Raw genomic sequence first — 25,857 nt, 5'->3', positions numbered from 1 at the left:
CATTTGCTGCATATTCCTTTCTCCTAATGGGAGGTGAAGACGGTGAGCAGAGAAGGAACTGATTCACACGCGCTTTCTTCCATCTGAGAACCTAGTCACTATAAGGGTTATAATGTATAAACTAAAATGAACCTTCTGAGAAAAGAAGCATTTATTTGAAAGATTTTGGAAGTACTGAGGGTCTGTATAGAATTTAATCTTTGCAGTCAAGGGTCATAGTGTTAAATGGTACAATGAGAATCTTTCAAAAACAAAAATTTTAGGAATGAATCCATGAGTTAAAAAGGGGAAAGGGTTAATTAGAAAAACCAAGACCTGGCTAGGTTTCAAAATCAATACTGAGCGAAAAAAGCAAATGGCAAGATGATATATTTAGTGTGCTTTAATATATAAAATTCTTACAACATACCAGACAGTATTCCTGGTTGTCTATAATACAAGGTCTAAAAACATGACTTGGAAGGACCCAGTCTAAGTATTTGATAGTATTTTCCTAGGGTCTTGGAGGAAGAAGTCAGGCAAGAGGGAGAGGGAATGGGGTTTGGCACCAGAACAAAACAGATTTTAGCTTATGTTTTAGTTCCATATATTAAAGGCATCTGGGGCAAACATGGCAAAATAATGTTTGTTAACTCTGGGGGCTAGGCATTATCTGCTATGCTCTTCGATCCTAAAATGAAACAACAACAAAAGAATTCAAAGCTTCTGTTACCTTAAAATGAAACAACAACAAAAGAATTTTTTTACCTTCATTCTAAAGTTTCCCATAAATGGGAGAAGACAGGCTCAAATACGTAGTCAATAGATGTAGCTCTTCTGTGGGCATTTGCTTTTGCTTTTTTTTTTTTCCCTCGCTTTTTAGGACTGTACCTGCAATATATGGAAGTTCCAGGCTAGGGGTCGAATCCGAGCTGTAGTTGATGGCCTACACCACAGACATAGGAACATTCAATCCGAGCCATGTCTGCAACCTACACCATAGCTCACAGCAACACCAGATCCTTAACCCACTGAGCAAGGCCAGGGTCAAACCGTGTCCTCATGAATTCTAGTCGGGTTTGTTAACCGCTGAACCACGAAGGGAACTCCTGAATTTTTGATAAACTGATGAATCTAACTGCTGAGTATCTTGCTTTAAGTCCTCCTAAATAGAGGACTTGATCTAGCAATTTGCTAGATTAAGTTATGTATATGTTAGTGTAACAAGTTTTGGCTGTGTTTCAGGAACAGGTGCCTTTTCAACAGGAAAATCTAATTGTGGTATTTGCCTCAGCCAATATCACTTTCGTTTTAAAAGTGTTGCCATAAATAATTCAAACGGATGGCATGCTTTCCATTTCCAAATAGCCACAGGCATGTCACTTATTCAGAGGATTTCTTTGGCTGTAAAAGTGAGACCTTCATCTGCTAAGAAGACTGTGTTGGAAAAATTTTTTTTCTCATTTCTTTTTATGTAAGAATGATGTTGCTTTGAAAACGAAAATTTTGATTCCTTGTCGTGGTGAAAATAGATGCAGCCATGGAAATAAAAATCTTAGAGTTTCTGCAGCACAGAAGATGTCCCCACTTATTGTGGACTCAAATCTAAGCTGCTCACTGGGCTAGACCACAGCTCAAAAGTCAAAAATACACAAGAGGAACTTCATCATTAGACGATGTGACATTTGGGCACTAAAGCTTCTTTTCTTTCCTTCCAGTCAAAGCTTCTAACCTTCACCCAGTTTACTCTTGTTTTACATTTAAGTTTCCAGAACCTGAAATGTCTCTCCTGCATGTTAAATGCAGCAAATTAGAAGTGAGCCAAGGGGGCTGCGAGAAGAGTAGATGGAGTGGTCCTTTGGATGCAAGAAGTTCAGATCATGATGACTAGGGAGGAGGAAAATAATTGTATTAAGATGAAAGAAACATTAAAGACAGACATGATTCTTTTTTAAAAAATAGGGATGACTGAAGTTCCCACTGTGGCATAACGGGATTGGTGGCATCTTGGGAGCACAGGGACGCGGGTTCGATCCCTAGCCCGCACAGTGGGTTAAGGATCTAGCATTGCAGTAGCTGCAGCTTAGGTCATGACTGTGGCTCGGATCTGATCCCTGGTCCTGGGAGTCCATGTGCCATGGGGCAGCCAAAAATGGAAAAAAAAAAAAAAAAAGTAGGGATGATTTTCCTACAAACTGAAATAGTCCTAGTACATTAGAGCCTGTAACGGTGTTTGTTCTGGTAGTGCTGCGGGTTAGTGTTTTCCAGAACAAGCATAGAATTAACTGACCATGTTTTTCCATCCCCCTTTCACCAACAGTTCTCTTAGTCTTGATTCCTTAGTCTTACTGCCTGGATGTGCTTATTTACCATGTGCTAAACTGAAGCCAAAAGAGTAGACTAGTTTGATGATGGATCTTTGTATGCAGAGAATGAATTTCTGGAAAGTGTAGCAAGTTTTGCCTTTATGTAAAAATCTTAAAGGTCTCCATATTTATTAATACATATTTATACTCTTAGAATCTCCAGTCTGGCAGAAAATAAGAGTCCTATTCTAAAACCATATGATTCCCCCTTGTGCTTGTAATTTGTTTTTAGTAAAAGTTAGCCAATTTGTTTCACATCAGTTTCAGAAGCTGTCCACAATTCCCTCAAGTCTAGGAGGTTGGCCTGAACTTGTCCTGACCTCATGGCATTGCTTAACTCAGAAGCTGATCCTTTAAAAAAAGAAAATCCTAGATATACACTTACATACTTGCCATTCATATACTTCATAAAAGCATGACCTAGAAAAATGGCCCGGATATTTGGGTTTTAGACAAATGTAAAAATGTCTCTGACTTATCTCAGTAAGCTTGCTTATGCCGTTTTCATAGATTGTCAATCACACAGTTTTCTTCTTTAGGGAGACCGCGTGGTCTAGTACAAAGGGTAAACTCTGAGTCAGACAGGCAGAGTTCTTATCTCAGCTCCTCTCTCACTGGCTGTGTGACCTTGAGCAAGTTCCTTCACCTCTCTGAGCCTTCATTTCTTTTTGTGTAAAATAGGAAAAACCATGTCCACATCACCTGGTTGTTTTGGAGGTTCAGTGAAACCGATGTGTAAATGAGATGGTGGTAGACGCTGTGTAGCTGGGTGTGCCCTGCTCATTTCGTTCCCTTTCCCTTTCTGTTGAAAACAGAAAAATTTGGATTAGAAAAGTGTCACCTTTATTTTGGGTCTCAATGGCCTCTTCTGTAGCACTTAATGATTTCGTTACTTGTTTCTTATTGGAAGATGCCCGAATCTTAGTCACATCTGCTTAAAAACATTTCGCTCCCACTTCAGAATTAGAGGAAAACTCACGAGAGTTGATGTAACAAATTTCCTCTGACTGCCTCACTGAATTCTGAAATTTTGCTCCAGGAGTTGTTGGTGCTATCACGGCTGAGTTTGGATCACTGCTGTGGTGTGGGTTCTAGCCATGGCCTTGAAACTTCTGCATGCTGTGGGTGAAGCCAAAAAAAGAAAAGCAAAAAAAAAATAAAATAAACTGAAATTTTGCTCTAGCCTCTCTCCCTTGGTAGAAAGCTCTGGATTAAGATTTGAAACTTTATTTCCTTCAAGAAATAAAACTGGGGCCCTCAGTGGGGGCTGTCAGAGGATCAGCTTAGAAATTATCTCCTTTAAAAAAAAAAAAAGAAATTATCTCCTTTATAGGAAGAGTAATCATTATCTCTCCAACCAGTATACATTTGGTAGCTACTATCTGTGAATTTTTCAAGGTCTTTGCATCCTATTATTAGAGGTATTTCCTGAAACCAAATGTTTGGCCTCAGGATTCTGTGATTAGTCTTGACTGATGAATTTTCTCTATTACGGGCAGGCCACAGTGGGAAAAGGAAAGTTAGGTCCAGTATTTTATAATGAAAGCAAACTAAACGGAGGAGAAATACCTCCGTATTATCACTGAGAAGCCCTTTACTGTAAGTTCTGTCATCTTTTAGCTTCAGTTCTGTTTCCATGGCAACCACAGGGTTGATGAGTGCTGGGCTGAATGGTTTTACAGGAAGCTGAAAAAACATTGCTATTCTAAGTAGCATTCTTTTTTGCTCTAGAAAGCAGTCCTTCCCTGACTGTAGGCCAGCCAACATTTTACTGGGAACAAAGCTGGCTATTTCTGCTGATTGTATTCTGGAGTAGGGGGGAAAGAAATGGGAGAATCCGAGCCCCTGCTTGCTGACTAAATACTGAGAATTCTTTCTGGATGTTGTCCTGGCATTTTGGAGGAACCAAGTGACTTACTTCTTTATTTGGATATGATTTCCCTGTTCATTTTAAGCAGAACTTGTATTCCAGAGAAAGAACTGGTTAAAAAAAAAAAGGGTGGTGGTGTGTGTGTTTGGGAGAATGTTAGTTATGGTGAAGTCAGTCTGCTGAATTTATAGCTTTCAAATATCTATTCAGGTGGTTTTTGTTTTTGTTTTTGTTTAATTTTCCTCTGCTCACAGTAGAAACGGGAAGATAATGGCTCAAGCAGTTACTAGGTTATCCTTTATTGTATACTAAAATTGCTTCAATTTTTTTACATCATAAAAAAACTTACATTTCTGTTTGTTTACATGATAGAAAAATTACATATGGTAGCATAGTCTGGGGGGTTCAAATTTAAATGCAGTTCTCTTTTGGCAATTTATGACTTGTAATGTGAGCATTTCTTGGGAAAGGCAAAAGCAAGGATGTCAACATAATTCCATTAAAGGCCTATATAATAATTTCAGTCCTAAGTATAATCCGTTTCCTGAGCTTTTTTCCCTCCTTGCACTCCTTCAGATCCTCTTTGGAAGCAAGATAGGAAAAAAAATAAAAAGTTATTGCTTAGCTAGTCTTCAGTGGAGGCCACCTTTTAAAGCCGAACTCTGGTAGTGAAAGCATTTGATTTCAACAGGAGATGTGAACTTTTGTTCTCTCCCTCTTGCTCTTTTCTTTTATATGTACACACAAACACAGTTAAAACCAAAGAACATCCATAAATTCCAGCATGTATTTTTTACTTCTGATATCCACTATGCCATTATTTATTTGATAAAGAGAGATCCTTGTTCCAAAAGGGAGACATTTCAAAGATGCTAAGATTTTGACCCTGACTCTATTTAGATAAATTTAGTTTGAGCTTGTCTCTCACTGAGATCCTATGATGTTTCTTGTGCATTTTTATCAGGTCTCTGAGATTTTCAATAAAAATATGCTTGGGAAGTGTCTCAAGAGACCCTTATTTAAGAGAACTTCGAGTCTTTTTTTTTTTTGTCTTTTGTTGTTGTTGTTGTTGTTGCTATTTCTTGGGCCGCTCCCGCAGCATATGGAGATTCCCAGGCTAGGGGTTGAATCGGAGCTGTAGCCACCGGCCTACGCCAGAGCCACAGCAACGCGGGATCCGAGCCGCATCTGCAATCTACACCACAGCTCACGGCAACGCCGGATCGTTAACCCACTGAGCAAGGGCAGGGACCGAACCCGCAACCTCATGGTTCCTAGTCGGATTCGTTAACCACTGCGCCATGATGGGAACTCCAACTTCGAGTCTTTGAATGGCACCAAATGGCAGGCTTTGTTCCAAATTGCCCTGCTTTAAATCTCCTCTGCCAAATGGTTGTAGTAGTAGATTTTATAAGGAATTTTTCTCACATCACCTGGAATAATGATGAGATTTAATCCCTAAAAGAGCATGCATAATCTAAGAGGAGTATTTTAAGGTGTTTAGAGTCAACATTTGATCACCAGATATTTGCCAACTACCTCCTATAGGGAGCCATAGGGTTTGACATATGTGGTCAAAGAGCTTATAGATTATCTTGGCAAAGAAAACATCATAAATCTGAGAACAAGGACTACCCTGCCTGGTAACGGGTTGATGGGAATTAATGGAAGGAATGTGAGATGGAGCCTCTAGGAAGGGCCATGTGGAAGGAAGGGATCCAGGATGTTTCTTTAATTCAACAAATACTTGTTGAACAAATCCTACATGCTAGGTGTTATATATGGTGCTAGAATTCTAGGGATGACCAAGGCAATGCTTCTACATGTGCAGAAATCACATTGGAGAGAGGACCAGGCAATTGCCTTAATGATAACATCTCTGTTGGGAAAATTATGGAGTATGAAGATAACACCTGGATTTAAAGGGCATGGAGATTTTGTTGACGATGATTTCTTTGGGAACATATGAAGCTGAAACTTGAGTGGAAAGAAATCCCAAATGGACATTGCTATCTACCCACTTCTCATAGTGTTCCTTTTCTTCTCTCTCTCAGAAAAAATGTGCCCAACTTTTCTGACAGCAGTGTCCTAGAATATAAACAAGCTTTTCTCAGAAACTAAAATCTTTAGACTATAGATCATTGGAGTAGGAAGTGATCTTAGAGAAATCCAACCTGCTTTACCACTAACTCATCTGTAATTATGAAAAGGATCAGAAATACAAGATTCCCAGAGTGCTAAGGGGTCAGGAAACGGAGACCTTCTCTGGCTCAGAACGCGAGTGTCCAGGGGCGATGACATCTCTGTGCCCCCCTGTTTTTTTCTTTGGAGGAAAGAGCTTATTATGCTCCTTGTTCATGCATAGTATTTTCACCAGACTTCAAGCCTTTGTATGTGTTTCTGTATCCCTCAACAGAAACCAAATAGGGAAAGAAAACAACAAAAAAGTGGCTGTGGCAATCTGTTAAGCACTAGCACTGAAATTATGGCTGTCACCGTTTCACCCTGACCTAATTAATCTGTCCACTAAAGGGTAGAAAAATTACTGTTTTTAAGTGACTCGCATTCATTTGGAAAACACAGACATGCTCCTGTAGATGCATTATTTCTCAGTTGGATGTTTCCCCATTAGATCCTGCTGATGGCTTTGATTTTGTACCTTAGCAGAAGTATTACTTTGGTTTGTCTGTGTTCATTTTGCTTTCATAAGCCGCATAACACCCATTATTCATGAAGAGCTTCTTGCATTGAAGAAAGACTTCAGAAGCAAACCAAAGAGGTCTTCTAAACAGATACGCTTTTTCCTCACCCTTGTTAAGAATGACTTTGGGGACATTATTTGTGGTATTGATAGCATTTTTATTCTGAATCAGTCCTAGTGACATGGCCCATAACTCAATGTTAAATGCCAGTTTTTAAAATGTATGACAAAAGAAACAGATCACCAGCATTAAAGAACAAGAAATGTTCTTTAAATGTTTTTTAAAAAAAGCCCAAAATAGAATTATCTATGTGTCCACATGTATGGAATATTCTAAAGTTATTGTATATTTGAATTTAAAAAATCAGATGTTTTTCTTTCTTTCTTTCTTTTTTTTTTTTTGTCTTTTTGCCTCCTTTGCTAGGACCGCTCCCACGGCATATGGAGGTTTCCAGGCTAGGGGTCTAATCAGAGCTGTAGCCGCCAGCCTACGCCAGGGCCACAGCAATGCAGGATCCGAGCCACTTCTGCAACCTACACCACAGCTCAGGGCAACGCTGGATCCTTAACCCACTGAGCAAGGCCAGGAATTGAACCCGAAAATTCATGGTTCCTAGTCGGATTCGTCAACCACTGCGCCACAACGGGAACTCCCAGATGTTTTTCATCATGTTATTTTTTCTTTGGGCTCCTTCATTCCTGTACCAGCCAGGGCGTTCTTCTGTTACAGCATTCTCCTATTGTAACGTTCTGAGTGGTAATTACTCCTTTTCTTGTTCGTCTCTACCACTAGACTGTATGCTTCTTGTCTTTTGTTTATACCTGGTATGTGGCAGGCATTTGATTAATATTTGAATGAGTGTACAGTAGTGATTTAATGTGGCTTCTGTTGGTGAGAGAGAATTATTTTAGCTTCCATCAGACCCTGGGCATTTTATTAGCTATTTCACTTTGAAAAGTATCAACTGAGTTTGGGGCATTATGAGGAACAATTAAATATGCATTCCCATAGGCTTGTGAAATTTAAGCAGGGCAGGTAATGGAGGCCTAGTATGACACAAATATAATTTCAGCGTAAGATTAGATTGGTCTGCATAGAATTCTGTGTTTATCTGCATTATCTTAAAATGTTGACACTTAGGGAGTTCCTGTTGTGGCTCAATGGTTAGCGAATCCGACTAGGAACCATGAGGTTGCGGGTTCGATCCCTGGCCTTGCTCTGTGGGTTAAGGACCCAACGTTGCCGTGAGCTGTGGTGTAGGTTGCAGAAGTGGCTCGGATCCTACGTTGCAGTGGCTCTGGCGTAGGCTGAAGGCTACAGCTCCGATAAGACCCCTAGCCTGGGAACCTCCATATGCCGTGGGTGTGGCCCAAGAAATGGCAAAAAGACAAAAAAAAAAGTTGACACTTATAGGTATTGTTTACATATATAGATATAAACCAATGTTTGCTTTGATATATTACATTTAAGTCAAATCTTTTTTCATTTGTAATTATTCTAGGGAACTGTTGGTAGAAATTTTTTTTTTTTTTTTTTGCTTTTTATGGCCACACCTTTGACATATGGAATTTCCCAGTCTTTCCACATCAAAGCTAGATCTGAGCCACATCTGCAACCTACACCGCAGCTCACAGTAACGACAGATCCTTAACCCACTGAGCAAGGCCAGGGAGTCAAACTTGTGTCTTCACAGATACTAGTTGGGTTTGTTAACCCGCTGAGCCACAGAGGAAACTCCCGAGACATTCTTTAATATATGCATATAAACATATTTATATATATATGTACACACATATATGTATTTGTATTACATGAAACATTTTTGTACAGAATTTCAGGGAGCTTAAGATATCTTTATTTGGGGGGCACTAGTTTTCCACAAGTGAGGGCTGTCAGTGGAAGGTTTCCAAGTTGTCAGTGATTTTTTTTTTCTGGGAAATTATTTAATTTGTTGAATTTGTAGGAAAGCATGCTTTTATTATTTTGTTTATACTTATAGAAAAGACTATCCATTAAGCTAAATTTAAAAAATATTCGAGGCCATGAATGAATGCAAATGAAGGAGTAACATGTACCAGCTCCTTTTACACGCTATCATGTTTAGTCCCTAAAGAGGAAATGAAACTGCTTTCTTGTCCATTTTGTAAACAGAGAAACCGAGCCTCAGAAAGGTTAAGTATCTTCCCCAAGGTTCTACTGTATTAGAGGGAGGAGGCAGGCTCAGCAGGGTGGTCCTCTGCTCCCAGCAAACGCTCTTGCTGAGCCAGTGCTTCCTGGGCTGACACCATATTTTAAATAATCCTGTAAGTGAAAATCCTGTACAATGAAAGCAAAAACAGAACTGAAATCTGCTCATTTCCCTTCTGTGTTTTTGGTTTTGCTTCACCTTTAATCATACACATCAACTTGCATCGCTGCCTCTTGGGCTTATGTTTCTAGTGTGTCGTAAGGTTACAGTTTAAACATAGTAATGGCAGGGCACAGCAGTCCATGTCTGTGTTGTGAAAAATATGAACAGACACTTGCATTTTAAATCAGCAATAGCAGAGGGAGAGAAGTTCCCATTCATTTCTTATTTGCTCATTATCAGCATGTCTGGTTGGTGGGTTTTTTTTTTTTTTTTCTTGGTACCATCTGTGTTCCTATCAATTTTCTTCTATTGACTGGTCAGGTGCAACCCCATGAAGTAGTAACAATGCTAGCTTAAAAGGTTTTGATTTTTCTAAAACACTGTATAGGCTGGATAGCTGCTTCCTACTTTTACAGCCACGAATGTTTATCATGCAGGCTGTGGGACTCCTGCAGGCACATCTTATTTTCCTCCCCATGCATTCTGCCCGCAATCACAGATTGCAATTTCACACTTTTTTTCCTCCTCAAATCTACAGTAGCTCCTCCCCCTGCCTCACTTGGAGCTGATGACTTTGCCTCAGTTTTTTCAGTGAAGCGGGAAGCAATTCACCAGCTCCCCAGGGCCTGTCCTCACCTAGCAGCTCCCACCTGGCTCCCTTTATTGTCTGACTGTAGGCTCATTCAAGTGGAGCCCTTTTACCTGCAAGCTGATCCTGTTGGCTCTCAAAGGGATGCAGTGCCAGCAACTCCCTTTTTTGCATCACCATTTTTGTCCCACTAGATCATTTCAACAGCATAGTAACTTCGGTTATTTCTCTTTGCTTGAAAGCGAGCTCTCTTTTAACCACAGACTCCCTTCTTCTGCCACCTTCCTATTCCTCTCCCCCACTTTTCCAGTCAAAACTCCTTGAAAAAGCTGTCTGTACTCAGGGTCTCCAATCCTCCTGTCCTCTGTTAAAGGTGCCACAGTTAGACTTTCTCTTCAACCACTGCACCAAGACTACTTCTGATCTTCAAGATCCCAGGAATCTCCATGTTGTTCAAGTCTGTAGTCACTTTTTTTTGGGGGGGGGGAGGGTCTTTTTAGGGCCACACCCACGGCATTTGGAGGTTCCCAGGCTAGGGGTGCAATCAGAGCTACAGCAATGCAGGATCCTTAACCCACTGAATGAGGTCAGGGATCAAACCCAAAACCTCATGGTTCCTAGTCAGATTTGTTTCCGAAGCACCACGACAGGAACTCCTATAGTCACTTCTCGGTCTTCACCTTAAGTGGCTTGTGGGTAACACTGACCCAGCTGAGTGCTCCCTCCTCCTGGAAACACTTTTCCCTCCCTCTGTCTGTCTGTCTGTCTGTCTGTCTGTCTGTCTGTCTTTCTTTCTTTCTTTCTTTCTTTCTTTCTTTCTTTCTTTCTTTGTTTCTTTGTAGGGCCACATCCATGACATATGGAACGTCCCAGGCTAGGGGTCAAATTGGAGCTATAGCTGCCAACCTACACCACAGCAACACCAGATCCCAGCTGCATCTGTGACCTAAAGCACAGCTCATGGCAACTCAGAATCCTTAACTCACTGGGCAAGGCCTGGGATCGAACCCAAATCCTCATGGATAGTATTCGGATTTGTTTCTGCTGTGCCACAATGGGAGCTCTGTTTTTATTTTATTTTATTTTTTGAAGCACTTTCTTAGCTTGGTTTCCAGCAAGCCATAAATGCTCGCTTTTCTTCTTCCCTCATTGGCTGTTCCCTTTCGAGCTTCTTTGCTGATTTTGCTTCTTCTCCCTGACCTTGTGAAGTTGCTGTGTTTTGGAACTCAGGCCTTAGACCTCATCCCTCTGTGCTTTCATTGCCCTAATTGATCTCAATGTATTAAATACCATTCATATGCTGGTGAGTTCCAAATTTACATCTCCAGGCCAGATCTCTTCCATGAAATTCGGATTCGTTTATATCCAACTTGCCACCCAGCACCTCCACCTGGATGTTTAACAGGCATTTGACTGTTCCTGTTCCAAATCCGAATTCATGAGCATCCTCTCCACCCCCAGCCTTGCCATCACCTTGTGCTCTTCCATTGGAGTTGATGGCAAGCCCATCCTTGTAGTGGCTCAAGCCAAAAACCCTGAGCCATCATGTTCTTCTCTCATGTCCCGATGTCCAAGGGGCAGTGAGACCATCCTGGCCAGGCCACTCTCATTGCCTCCAATGACACTGCTGTCTGTTCTTGCCCCTTTATGGTTTAGTCGGATCACAGTGTGATCCTGTGACATAAAAGTTGCGTGATGGCAGGGCTCTGCCCTGAAGCCTGCCCGGGTTCCCCGTCTCACCCAGAGGAAAGCCACAGTCCTGACCAGTGCTGTCAAGGCCCCATACAACCTGCTTGCCTCCCTTACCTTGCTGACCTCTTCTCCTCCAATGATTCTTCCCAGCTGAGTGGTCCTTTCCAGTGACCTTTTCCTGTCGACTTGCCAAGGCTTGTGCATATTCTATTCTCTCTCCTAGAACACCCCTGCCCCGATATTCATGCAGCTTCTCCCTTACCTCTCATTATTTTGTTCACGTCACCTTTGCAGTGAAACTATTCAGTATTATAGTACCGATGCCCACATCCACTCTCCCTGTCCTTGCTATCTTTCTCTGTGGCACTTAGCACCTTTTGACACTGCATAGATTCACTTACGCATTTTTTGGCCACCCCAAGGCATATGGAGCTCCCAGTCCAGGGGTCAGATCTGAGCCACAGTCACGGCCTAAGCTGCAGCCGCAGCAATGCCAGATCCACAACCCACTGTGCCAGGCTGGGGATCAAACCTGAGTCCCAGTGTTTCCAAGATGCCACAGATGCAGTTGTGCCACAGTAGGAGCTCCCACTTGTGCACTATATGCATCAACTCACACTTGCTCCATGAGGGCAAAGATTTCTCTCCTTTACTGATGTCTCTATAGCACTGAGCATGGTGCCTGGCACATAAGTTCTCAATACAAATTGGTTGAATGAGTGGAAACAGGAGTTTAGTATTTTATGAGATATGTCAGTGTCCTGAGTGTATCTTAATAAAAGAGCATGTCAAAATACATGTTTATCTCTGCATATCATTTATTTACATGACACATCATTTCTTGAGAGTAGTGCTGACTCATTTGAGGTAAATCTGAACCTCTTTGCCAATTATATAATATGGTAAACTAACCAAATATGTGTTTAATGGCTAGAAGCTGAGTTAAAGCAATGCAAACATTTTATGCAAACCATGTTTGGAAAGCTGAACTTATATTGACAGGTGAAACCATTAAACAATTGATTAGGAAGAACTAAGAATTGCAGGGGGAGGGGGATTAAACCACCTTTTTGATCTATTATATTCCCTAGACTTGAGAAATACTTTTACTCCACCTAATAGGCAACTTAATTATTTACTTTGGCATTTGTTCCAGTCAAATACCCACTCATTTAGTATCAGATGAAATATTTTATTGTAATAAAATCAACTAAAAATAACTGACTTTTCAAACAGAGACATATAGGTATCGTTTAGAAAATTCAGGGGTTTTTTTTTTATGCTACATTGATTACAAAAACAAATGAAAAATTCCTTTTTTGAAAATGGATTAAACTTTGGTAGATATATCTGTTTTATTTGGCCAAGGAAGTAAAGTTGGATTCATTTCCATTTAAGAGCCATTTATTAGGTATATGGGTATAAAAAATAAATAAGTTGGATATTTGAGAGAAATAAACACCTGTAAAACAAGGTAGGATGTTAGAAAAACTATAAAAGTAGAAAGATGAACTCTGGAATCCCACATGAGTGGAACAACGTGGTGTTAAAAGGAAAGACGTGGAAGTGGAGGGACTGTGTCTGAGTTCCTGTGCCCTGTTCCTTACCTGTCTGGGGCCAAGTTGTACAATTTAAATCTGCATTTTTCCTTTGTGGTAATGGTATCAACCTCATGGCCATTGTGAGGATTAATACATAGAGAAGGCAGAGAGACATTTCAGAGAGGTTAAACGATGCCTAAACTCTGTACGTCCCAGACATAAGTGACGGAGGAGGTGGCAGTGGCGATGGCATCTGTGACCCCGCTTTCTGGGCCTGAGAACTCAATTCCAATAGGAGCAGCTCCATACCACGCCTCAGTTCATCCAGTAGACATGTATTAAGCAGGAATATCGATGTCAGCTACAACCCCCTCGTTTTGTTGTTCTGAGGGCAGGAGACAGTGTGTGGACACGCTTTGCAAAGAGTGAAATGTTTGAAAACGTGTGCTATTAAAAGAGTTTTTCATTCTGACTCGGTGTTATGGCTGAGGCTTGTTGACTCTTATTTCACTTCTCATGTTTCTAATTTATTTCTTGAACATGATTTTTTTTTTTTTTAGGTTACTTGTCTGCAAGACTTTTTTGGTGATGACGATGTTTTTATTGCATGTGGACCTGAAAAATTCCGTTATGCCCAAGATGACTTTGTCCTGGATCACAGTGGTAAGACATTCATTGACCATCTTTGTAACCCTGAAGTGGAGGATTAGAATTGTCACTTGCTGTGAGTGAAGTGGTTTGGGGTGTTGAAGATGGCATTGAGAGGACTCTTTGTGAGTTAATGAAGTGTTTACCTAGTTGCAAAAAAAAAAAAAAAGCCATAATTCAAGTATTTACGTAATTTTCATTTTTTAGCAAGTTCATTCCATCTCTTTTTACTGCTTTGTTTTGCCTCAGAAGTGGATATCCTACCTTGTTCCCGAATGGTGCCTGGCTATGTCACCTTAAATATATGGATTGTGTTGAACCTGAAACAGTTCATGATACATTTTCCATTCCATAAAGAGATACATAAAGGATAGTAAGTTGTTAATAGTGATTGTCTTAGGTATCTTTTTTACCACAATGCTTTTTTGCAACTTTTTAAAAACAAAAACATGCATTGTTTGTATATGCAGAAAAAATAAAGCTATTTTCATTGATGGGATAAGAAAATCCCTTTGTCTTAATTTGCCCCCCCCCCCCCCAAAAAATGGAGTTTTCAGCTAAGAGTAATCTCATTGATTTCAAAGGTTATTGATTTGGGGAATATTGCTCTACTCTGCTGTTTGGAATTCATGTAAACCTATTACAGTATGAGTGGTTATTTTAGTTGATAGTGAAGGCACCTTCATCTTTAGATAATATCATGCAGATATAACATTTTATGGGGAAGAGAGAAGTTAGAAATGCAGTCCCATTCTTTAATTTCATGAAGGAGGAAACCTGGCTCTTCAAATACTAGACCTGTGGTAAAACCCCTTCCAGTTGTAATGATTCTGACAATCCAGAATTAGAGAAACATCAGATAAAAACAGTGACCCATAGACTTTTAGGAATTCAAGAGGATGAATTCTGTGGTACCAAACTTGCTCATGTAATTCTTTACTGTAACCAAGTCAGTTACCAAAGGGTAATTTACCTGCTTTGCCCAATGCTTGGGGCTCATTTATCTAGTCTTGTTTTTCTATTTTGTTTTTTTCACTGCTGCCAACTTTCTTCAAGTGTTTCTGTACTGTCTTATACTCTGCTGCACTGGCCCAACTTTAGTAGTACCACCAGAAAGTCCTAAAAGAACTGCTGATGTCATCTATGCTAATGCTCTCCCCTCTTCTCATGGGTTGACTGAAAAATGTGCATTGATGTCTGACCTGTATTTTGCACCTTTTTTTATTTTAGCTTAATATCATGTCATAATATTTCTTTGATGTCCATATTAGTCATTTTGAAAGTTGAGACACTGAAGCTCAGTAATCTAGGGGGTGAAGTTAATTTGAATGACAAAGAACAACAGCCTAACTCTGCATGTACCAGGTCTTGCAGTCCATGCTTTACATGTGCATTGTAAATTTACCTAAGCTATTTGAACCATTCCTAGTTTTTCGTTGTTTTGTTTACTGATGAACTCCAATAATTAGAGGTGCCTGACTGACTTCGTCCCCCTAACTACTTAACCTTCTTCAAACCGGGGATAATAATAGTGGGCTTTTGGAGTTCCTGTCGTGGCTCAGTGGGTAACGAACCTGACTAGGAACCATGAGGTTGCGGGTTCGATCCCTGGCCTTGCTCAGTGGGTTAAGGATCCAGCGTTGCCGTGAGCTGTGGTATAGATCACAGACGCAGCTCGGATCCTGCGTTGCTGTGGCTGTGGTGTAGGCTGGCAGTTATAGCTCCGATTAGACCCCTAGCCTGGGAAACTCCATATGCTGCAGGTGTGGCCTTAGAAAAGACAAAAAAAATTTTTTTTTTTAAAATAACGGGCTTTTCGTAAGAGTTTGTGAGGATGAAATGAGTTAATTTGTGTAAAGCAGTTGGAAGGGTGCCCATTACACAGTATGTGCTGTTGCTGCTGCTGTTGTTAATGTTACTGTTATATCACTACCATCAGGTCATAAAATTTTACAATGGAAGCAGGTCTCAGATCTAATTCCGCCACAAGTACATTAAAAAATATATATATCTGTTAGTCGTGTTGTCATCTTGCAGAGTTCTAACTTTGTCCTTTTACGATTCTGATAATATCTTGAATTTAAGATTCATTCAAAATCCACAGAATTTACCTAACCTAGTCTCAGACAAAGAACAAGACCTACCCTTAAGAGCTGGATGCAGGCCTGGCCCTGCTTCCTAAACTTAGGGGGTGGTTCTGAAGTTCTCGTTATTGGCTTTAGATTTATACACCATGCTCTTAGAAGACTGGTAGTGGCTTTAAGAAGCTTCCAACAAATCCACACACCTCTCCTTTCAACATTGGGATACTTTCTAACATCCTGCGCACACACTAATTAAGCTGAGGTTGCTACAGCCCCTTCAGAATAGGGTTTTGATTAGAGTCCTTCATATGCTAACTAGCCTCCCCTGGGGTGTATTTTCCTGATTAGCGTATTTCACTTGTTAATTTATTGCCCCAGGGTATAGATTAAAACCAACCTGTATTTTAATCTTTCTGCACAAATTGAAGTATTTTAATGTGAATTACAGACAATATGCTATCTAATTTAATCCTTATAAGAAGCCTCTGAAGCAGATTTATTTTCATCCCAGTTTCAGAGGAGAAAAAACAGACGTAGCCAAGATCCAAAGTCAAGTCCATGACTTGTCCAAAATCTGAATGATTCCAAAACCCATGTTCTTAATTATTCAAGTTAGAAGTGATTATTTTAACTGTGTGATTAGTTCTGGTACTCTTACATGATAACTTATTTGGCAGTTTATGGAAGGACCAAAGTTTTTGTTTAAAGCTAGTTTTTGATGCTTCATAATTTGGGCAGATGGAAAATAAGATAGTAAAGGGGTTCATAAATTAGACTCCTGTACCCTTTCAAAATATGATTATTGAGGAGTTCCCATTGTGGCTCAGCGGTTAGCGAACCCTACTAGCTTCCACAGGGAAGTGGTTCGATTCCTGGCCTCGCTCAGTGGGTTGGGGATCCCAAGTTGCTGTGAGCTGTGGTGTAGGCTGTTGGCTTCAGTTCCAATTGGACCCCTAGCCTGAGAATTTCCATATGCTGCGGATTTGGCCCTAAAAATCACAAAAAGACAAAAAAAATAAGATTATTGAAAGGTTGGAGAGAACTCTTTGCTGTAGCCTTTACCTATCAATGCTACCGACTTGGGGAAAAAAAAGAAAAAGAAGTTCCCTTTGTGGCTCAGCGGTTTAAGAACCCTACATAGTGTCCATGAGGATGCTGGTTCAATCCCTGGCCTTGCTAAGTGGGTTAAGGATCCATCTGGCATTGCCATGGCTGTAGTGTAGGCTGGCAGCTGCAGCTCCGATTTGACCCCTAGCCTGGGAACGTCCATACACCACAGGTGTGCCCGTAAAAAGACAGGGGGAAAAAAAAAGAAAAAAGAAAAAGAAAACTGCATTGCTCCTCTGCAGATGAGGCTGTGGGGGTGTGTAAATCAAGTTAGGACATTAGGATTTCTATATTTATTAAGAACACCGTCTGAAACAATGAGGTGAGTCACAAGGTATGAAGTCTATTTTAAGATAACCTCACGTGTGTTTTTTGGACAGCTGCTTTGCATATTAAAGTTGTGTCACAGTAATAGGAAAGATGATCAGGTAATGGTTCCAGGCAGTAAAGTATCTTAACATGTGATCTTTCTTCCTTTTTCTTTTTTCTTTCTTTTAGCGCAACACCCATGGCATATGGAGGTTCCTAGGCTAGGGATCGAATCCGAGCTATAGTTGCCAGCCTACACCACAGCCACAGCAATGCCAGGTCTGAGCTGCATCTGCAACCTACACCACAGCTCATGGCAACGCTGGATCCTTAACCCACTGAGTGAGGCCAGGGATTGAACCCAAGTCCTCATGGATACTCATCGGGTTTGTTAACCACTGAGCCATGATGGGAACTCCTGTGGTCTTCCTTTGGTTGGAATGATAGGCAGATCTATTTAATGCACTTTCCTTTCTTTTCAGAGTGCCGTGTCTTGAAGTCATCTTATTCCCGCTCCTCAGCTGTTAAGTATTCTGGATCCAAGAGCCCTGGGCCTTCTCGACGCAGCAAATCACCAGCTTCAGGTGGTTAATGGGAAAGGAGTGGGCAGTCATGCAGGGAGCGGGCGAGTCTCCCTAGGTTTCCTTTCATGGGAATCTGTAGGTCCCTCCCACCCTTGTATACAACCAGGTTCCACATACAGAGGACTTTTAAATCAGCAAATTGAAGTCTGATTCTCAAAGTTATAATAAGTGTCCTAAGAAATATGTTTAGTTCTGACACATTTTCTCAAGAACAATCTTATCTAGACTCTTCTGACGTTTACAAACACATTTCCACCACTGGAGGCTGCACTTTGAATTCTGCGCTATGTGATTGTGGATATTTTCTGCTCTTATTGGCTTAAAATATAAACATACACACCTACCAGATCTGTATTTACTTGATAAGTTTCTCCAGGCTTTTCCTTTATCAAGCAGTTTAGCAGTAGCCGCAATTATTACTGGAAAGTAGCACTTTATTTCAGCGTCAGACTTAAACCTCCAAGTTTCTTTCAGATCCTAAACCTATAGAGTTGTCATAATTTTGACAGTTTTTGACTTTTTTTTAAAAAGTATCCCCCAAATCTTGATGTATTGATTCTGTGCAGCTTGCTTATGGTAATTATAAATAATTTTACCCATACCATTTCCCGTTACGGAAAGGATCGTGGAACAAGATGTGATTTTACATGTGGAAAATCTGGAACGTGTGAAAGTAGTATCCATACAGACTGTCTAAGCAGCAACCTTTTTATGAAGTCTCTATAAAATGCTGGGGGGTTTTCTACTTCTCTACTGCTTCCTCTTTAGCACCTACCCACTGTCTTTGGGTTGGGTTGTTTCACCCTTCTTTTTGTGCGCGCGTTTAGACTTGCTGAATAACCGCTCTCCTTGCTGTCTCCTCCTCTGTCTATTCTGAATGTGTACAGTAAAGAGGGGTGGCCACTACTCCAGTGCCTACGCGACAGCCAAATCCCCAGGTGAGCCACGGTTATGATGGCTTTGTCGCTCTGCGGGGTTTTTGTTTTTGTCTCCTGCCACCTTTCTGTTTCCTTTTGCTCCATTTCCATGAGTGTATCAGGCTTGTACCAGTGGACATCTGTGCAGGATTGAGTGCCTCCAGGGCTTCAAGAGAGCCGTTGTCCTCAGCAGATGCCCCAGGGCCTGTCCGTGTGTAGTCACCATACAGGGTGCTGGAAGAGGCATCATGCTCAAGGGGTGTGTCTGCTAAGGAACTTCGGAAAGTAGTGTATCATTGAAAAAGGCTCAGGCAGTGTTCCTGGTGTGGCTCAGCAGGTTAAGGACCCAGTGTCATCTCTGTGAGGATGCAGGTGCAATCCCTGGCCTTGCTCAGTGGGTTAAGGATCCAGCTTACCAGAGGCTGTAGTGGAGGTTGCAGATGTGGCTCAGATCCAGTGTTGCCATGGCTGTGGTGTAGGTCGGCAGCTGCAGCTCAGTTTCAACCCCTAGCCCAGGAACTTCCATATGCCGCGGGAGCATCTGTAAAAATAAAATGGCTAAGCGTTGTTGGTAATATAAAAGTAACCTTAGAAGCAATTGTAATACTCTTCTCCCCTTCTTCCCCATTCCAACATTCTCTCTCTAAAAATATTGGCAGAATGAATATATTTTAACCAAAAGCATCTCTCTGGTGTTAAGCTTATGTCAAATCATAGTATGCTTTCTATAAAGTATCTCAGATGCCAGGAACACTAATAGAATGTGAAATTTGCATAAATACGCCCGAGTTTACCGCAGGATAAATGTAGACTTTGTTCTCAGCTTTTGCTTTAGTGATAGGTTTACAGATGCTTATCACATAAGTAAAATAAACAAAGGTGGAGAGTGTGGTTCAAGGGTCAGGTATTAGGATTAATCCTGTTTTGTCTTGCTGAGGTCTGAAGACGGAAATTAGCATACTGAACTAAAAACATTTCACAGGCATGTTTTTCTTGCAGACCAACTACTTCATAACCTAGTCTGATAAATGTACAGATCTTCTAAGTGGAATTTGGAATGCTTAGAAATTGATCTAAGAAAATCTTTGCATTCCAGGACCCTAAATTGTCAAGAGTCCATATTTGGATTTGGGTTAATAAAGTTTAGCTTAAACTTATAAGTACAAGTTGTGAGATGTGAATCATATTTAAGGTGCAAATGGCTTCTTCATAAAGATATGAACTCAAAAGTATGTTCAGCCCATTCTGCAGTTATGGAAAATGGGGGGAGAGTTTTGTACTATTAAAAGCCAAGGACACAGAAGCATAACTTGCTTTTACAGACTGTATTAGCTGTGGTCTACCTGTTACCATTTAGAACGTTCCATAGGAATATGGGGAGATCATATTGTGCTTTTTTCAATCTTGAAACTCCCATCTGGTAAGCCTTCTGGTTGACTAAATTCCTCAAAAAAAAAAATCTACTCTATTGAAACAGATACATGGTGTGTAATAAACACATAGAAGTCAATCTGGATAACAAAATTCAGTAAATAGTTATCCTAATTTGAATCCTAAAAATTCTCACTTTAGGAGTTCCCTGTTGGCTCCATGGGTTAAGGATCCTGCGTTGTCACTGCTGTACTGTGGGTTCGATCCTTGGCCTCAGAACTTCTGCATGCCACAGGCTTGGCCCCCCAGCCCAACACCCAAAAATTCTCACTTTAGGTTTCAAGCTTGTGACTCTTTCATAATCCACCAAGAAAAAAGGAGTTCAGAGCAAACAAACATACAAGCAAAAAGGAAGCCCTCAAGTTAATTTCTTATCTTACCTTGAGGGGAGGGGTGAAAAAGAGCCGTATTTGGGGAGAGAAGATCCAGGGTGTTGTGATGGAGAGGAGGAGGGAGCATCTCAGAGGCACCAGGCATCATCCCCCTTCCTGTTTTGTCAGGGGAGAGGGCACAGTGTAACCTGTTCCAGGTCCCACTTACCCTCCCAGAGCCTGGAGAAATGTGCAAATAAACGAAGTGAAGGACTTCTTACTAGAGGCATCTTTTAGAACTTTTCAAATGCTTTTAGAAACTTAGAGAGCTGTGTATGGCTTAGTGTCTCTTTAGGATGGGCGTTATTTGAAGGTAAGTCTGGGCATGTAGTTACTGACCCCAGTTAAATCCTTGGCAGTGAGTTTTTTTGTTTATGTTTAGGCAGACCATGTGTTTTTAGGGAAATTGGTCTGCAACAGAGACTGCCATTTGCAGGAATCAATTTTTCTTCTTTAGTCCCTTTTCTGTCCCTGCTCCAAGGAGATCTTTGATATCAAAGTGGTGTCTGAATATCAGTGAAGGTAACTGCATTTGGTGAGTAGCAACTGGTGACCTGAACAGGTTGTTGTATAGAATGAAGAAACAAAGGAGCCAAACTCAGTAGCAGCTCATTGAGAGCTTACTAGTTCGTTGCTCATTATAATCTCTATTTTATGTGAATTCCTACCACCAGTTCCCTTTAAAGAGAATTTTAAAAGAAATAGCATTGGGGAGTTCCTAGTGGTTAGGACACCATGCTTTCACTGCTGCAGCCCAGGTTCAATCCCTGGTATGGGAACTGAGATCCCACCTCAAGCTGCTGCTTGCTGCAGCTAAAAAAAAAAAAAGAAAGAAAGAAAGAAAGAAAAAGGAGTTCCCGTCGTGGCGCAGTGGTTAACGAATCCGACTAGGAACCATGAGGTTGCGGGTTCGGTCCCTGCCCTTGCTCAGTGGGTTAACGATCCGGCGTTGCCGTGAGCTGTGGTGTAGGTTGCAGACGCGGCTCAGATCCCGCGTTGCTGTGGCTCTGGCGTAGGCCGGTGGCTACAGCTCCGATTCAACCCCTAGCCTGGGAACCTCCATATGCCGCGGGAGCGGCCCAAGAAATAGCAACAACAACAACAAAAAGACAAAAGACAAAAAAAAAAGAAAGAAAAAGAAAATGAAAGAAATAGCATTAGTTAAAATAGAACTTTATTGAAAAATATTCAGGGCTTTTGAATATTCTTAAAATTTTTTAATTGAAGTTCCCACTGTGGATCAGTAGGTAAATAACCTGGCTTGTCTCTGAGGCATTGCTGGTTTGGTCCTCGGCCTGGCAGAGGGGTTAAGGATCCATTGTTGGTGAAGCTGAAGTGTGTAGGTCACAACTGCAACTTGGGTTTGATCCCTGACTCCAGAACTTACATGTGCCTCAGGGGAGACCCCCCCCAAAAAAAGTTTCTAATTAATGGTACAGTTACTTGTGTTGTGCTCTAAATACCCTTATACACTTGTTAAGAAAATCTAGATAACTGATAATTATTTATGAATGAGTGTCTTTGAACTAGAAATATTAAAGTTTGGTGATTTAAAAATAACTGGAATTTTTTTTTTCGTCTTTACTGAATTTTTACATTGAACAACACGATAAACAAGCATGCCTGCATCATCTAATCATAAATATTTATTGATCCATATTTCTGTCTCCATTCAAAGACTGGTGCTTACTTTTTTGAGCCACCTATTCAGGACCTTTATCTCTGCATTTTTATCTTTATAGTTTTTAGCATCATTTAAAAGAACAGTTGTCTGCTCCCTTGTATTAAAAATATTTTAAGGGAGTTCCCCTTGTGGCTCATTGGGTTATGAACCCTACTAGTATCCATGAGGATGCAGGTTCAATCCCTGGCCTTGCTCAGTGGGTCAAGAATCCAGTATTTCTGTGAGCTATGGTGTAGGTCACAGACTCGGCTTGCATCCCACGTGGCTGTGGCCAGCAGCTGTAGTTCCGATTCAACCCCTAGCCTGGGAACTTCCATATGGTGCAGGTATGACCCTAAAAAAAAAAAAAAAAAACAAAAAAAAAAAACAAAAAAAAAAAACAGATTTTGAGAGAAGGAAATGGATTTTGCTTTTCTTTCTGTAGAGGTGAATGGCAGTTTTCCTCAACTTGGGCGGAAGCATTGAAGATTAATGACAAAAGGTGTCTCCTTAAAAGAGAAAAAAAAAATACCAATACTAGATGTTAACTAAAAGCTTTGTGAAATTACAGCAGAAATGGATCTCAATGATACAACTAGAAATAAGCTTAAGTTATACTGAGAGGTATGATTAGCATTGTATAATATAAAATCTGCAGGTTAACCTTCTCTCTGAAAGAGCAATGTCCCCACTCTCCTCTAAATTGAGGGTTCGACCTGGGAAATATATAGAAGTTTATGATAAATAATGGAAATTAGCTGAGAAGACAAAAAAGAAGTTTATGATAAATAATGGAAATTAGCTGAGAAGACAAAAAAATGGAAGGAATTAGAAATAACTAGTCTAGGTAAAATGAAATTTGGGAGCTCCTGCCCATGATGCCACAACAGGATCATTGGTGTTTGGGGAGCTACTGGGAAGCAGGTTCGATCCCTAGCCCAGCATAGTGGGTTGGGGATCCATCATTGGGGCAGCTGTGGCTTAGGTCAAGACTGTAGCCCAGGGCTGATCCCTAGCCTGGACACTTCATACGCCACAGGGCAGCCAAAAGTAACAAAAAAAAAAGAAATTTGAAGTGTCTTTTGTGGCTTTCAAACAGATAAGTAGGAAAATGAGCAGTAATTTTCTTTTTCTATTAAGCATATACTTGGAAATTTTATTTGAATCATGGTGGGATTGATTTGGGAGAGACACAGGAACATCTCTGATATTCAGGTCGGTAGATACTAAGACAGTCGATATTGGAGGTTATGGGACAAGCTTCATGTATTACAAATACAACAGCCATTTCCCTCCCCAAGCTGGCAGGCAGGGTGTAGGGACAAGTTCTCATTATATCACTAACTCCATAATGTTGTATATATTTGTTGATGTCGCTGCTGGAAAACTTGGTATTGAAAATAATGCCAGCTTCACTGCTTATTTGTCTGACGATTTGTCTGTAATACAGTAAGCTCCATCATTTTTGCTTTTTGCTGATCTGCCATCCACTTTGAGCTTTCCGTGAATCAAAGCCCCCTTGGGGCTTTACTGTGCATGTGCTTAGTATCTTTACACAATCCGGTAGTTCTGGGTTTTAATAACCTCTGTCTCCTTTGTTGTCTCATGGACAGTTAACGGAACTCCCAGCAGCCAGCTTTCCACACCCAAGTCTACAAAATCCTCCAGCTCATCTCCAACTAGCCCAGGAAGTTTTAGAGGATTAAAGGTATGTTATGGGTTATGGAGCATATTTATGTGATTTTGTTAGTGTGAGTTGCATACTTTAGTAGTTAATTTGTTCAGAGTCTTGGGGGGGGTCACAACACAAGAAAAAGGGAAAAGTTTAGGATTTGGAGCCAGAAAGACCTGCCTTTGCATCCTGTGTTCTTTTTCACCTCATAATTTCGGCCAGTTCAGTCAACTCCTCTGAACTGAAGTGTTCCCATCACTTAAATGGGAATGTATCAGGTTATGGTTAGAGTTGAATGTAATGTGATTTTAAGTAAATAAATGGTAGTTTTCCTGTCATTAGCAAAACGATTTGCAGTGGCCTTGGAGGACACCATGATTCTTTTTTAAAATCTCACTTAAATCATGATTTTAATATTGTTAACATAATTTGACTCTATGAAAGTCTAAACTAGAGTGATAGTCTAGCATAATACTTATATACACAAATCAGTAACACAAAAAAAATATGTTCATTCGGTGAAGACGTTGGAAAGACCTCCTAAAAATATAAACAGTAGGAGTTCCCGTCGTGGCGCAGTGGTTAACGAATCCGACTAGGAACCATGAGATTGTGAGTTCGGTCCCTGCCCTTGCTCAGTGGGTTAACGATCCGGCGTTGCCGTGAGCTGTGGTGTAGGTTGCAGACGCAGCTCGGATCCCGCGTTGCTGTGGCTCTGGCATAGGCTGGTGGCTACAGCTCCGATTCAACCCCTAGCCTGGGAACCTCCATATGCCGCAGGAGCGGCCCAAGAAACAGCAAAAAAAATAAAATAAAATAAAAAAATATATAAACAGTAACAATATGATTAAATGGTTTAATAGGCATTTTATCCGTTAGAGAAGGAGAAGAATAATGAGCAGAACTAAGTTTGCAGGATTTTAGCAAGTTTCATTTGATTTAGTAGCTGTTGATCATTTAAATTTATAAGATGGAATTTGCCTAATAGCAGTACAGGATTGTTCTTAAAGATTGACCCTTTTCTTTAGGAAAGTAATCAAATTGTCTATATGGTAATGTACTTTAAAAAGGTGGAAGTGGGGAAAAAAAAAAAAAGAAGATGGAGGTTGGGAGTTCCTCTTGTGGCTCAGTGGGTTCAGGACCCAGTATTGCCTCTGTGGGGACGTGGCTTCTATCCCTGGCCTGGTTCAGTGGGTTAAGGATCTGGCGTTGCCACTAAGTCACAGTTGCAGCTCAGATCTGGTGTTGCTGTGGCTGTGGCATGGGTCTACAGCTGCAATTCCTCTTCCTTAGACTCCCGGCCCTGGGAAATTCCAGATGCCTTGGGTGTGGCCACTAAAAAAAAGAAAAAAGAAAATGGAAGTGTACACAGCACCATGATGTACGCATGTATTAACTTTCATTCTCTTGGAGCGTTTGGCTAATATTGGAAGCACCTTCGTCAGGAATACATTCTTGAATGTTGGTTGCCCAAACATTTCATATATGGTCCAAGTGGTTTCCTTTCCCCTAGGATGTTGAAAAACATGTTTACTAGTAAAATGAAAAGTAAAAACCCCAGCATACCTTGAGTGAGGGGTGAGAATTGGGTCTGTGGGTCCCCCCTTCCTGCAGAGCTCTGCTCTTCACCTGACACTCAGGTGGGCTTGTCCTGTCCTGAGAACCTTGTGTCTACTTTCAGAGTGCACTTGCATGCTTCTCATGTTTGACATCAAAAAGAGGTTTCCCCCGGTACAGGACAGATGGTCTGTTTCTGTGCCCGCTTGCTCACGTGTGTTGGGCAGAATTTGCACCAGTAGTTAGTTTGGGGTTGGGAACACACTGCTGTTGGTAACCTCTAAGTGCTGGAAGTTCCTTATGTTTATCAAAGAACCAGGCATTTTCCCGAAGTGCCAAATTGGCTTAGCTCAGTGCATAATGATTTCAATGGAATCCTTGAATGCCAACTCCAAAAGAAAAGTTAAATCAATTAAAAATCACTA

The 25,857-nt window shown here is 40.9% G+C and overlaps 1 protein-coding gene across 9 annotated transcripts in view; it reads left to right on the top strand.

Moving 5' to 3' along the window:
• DCLK2 (doublecortin like kinase 2) overlaps positions 1-25,857 on the top strand; it is a 164,212-nt gene that overhangs the window by 85,864 nt on the left and 52,491 nt on the right. For 6 of the 9 annotated variants that reach the window (XR_007137430.1, XM_047798282.1, XM_047798285.1 and 3 more), the window contains exons 3-6: positions 13,650-13,752; positions 17,720-17,821; positions 18,709-18,759; positions 23,817-23,911. Coding sequence is in view for 8 of the 9 variants with exons in the window: in XM_047798282.1 (XP_047654238.1) it covers positions 13,650-13,752; positions 17,720-17,821; positions 18,709-18,759; positions 23,817-23,911 (351 nt within the window). In the remaining variant the exon portion in view is untranslated. The remainder of the gene's footprint in view (positions 1-13,649; positions 13,753-17,719; positions 17,822-18,708; positions 18,760-23,816; positions 23,912-25,857) is intronic. The other 3 variants (XM_047798284.1, XM_047798283.1, XM_047798289.1) reach the window with 1 other exon arrangement.

The sequence above is a fragment of the Phacochoerus africanus genome, chromosome 10 (genome assembly GCF_016906955.1).
Source record: "Phacochoerus africanus isolate WHEZ1 chromosome 10, ROS_Pafr_v1, whole genome shotgun sequence".
Lineage (NCBI taxonomy): Eukaryota > Metazoa > Chordata > Mammalia > Artiodactyla > Suidae > Phacochoerus > Phacochoerus africanus.
The sequence above is the reverse complement of the archived record's forward strand: the minus strand, read 5'-3'. Positions and strand labels throughout refer to the sequence as shown.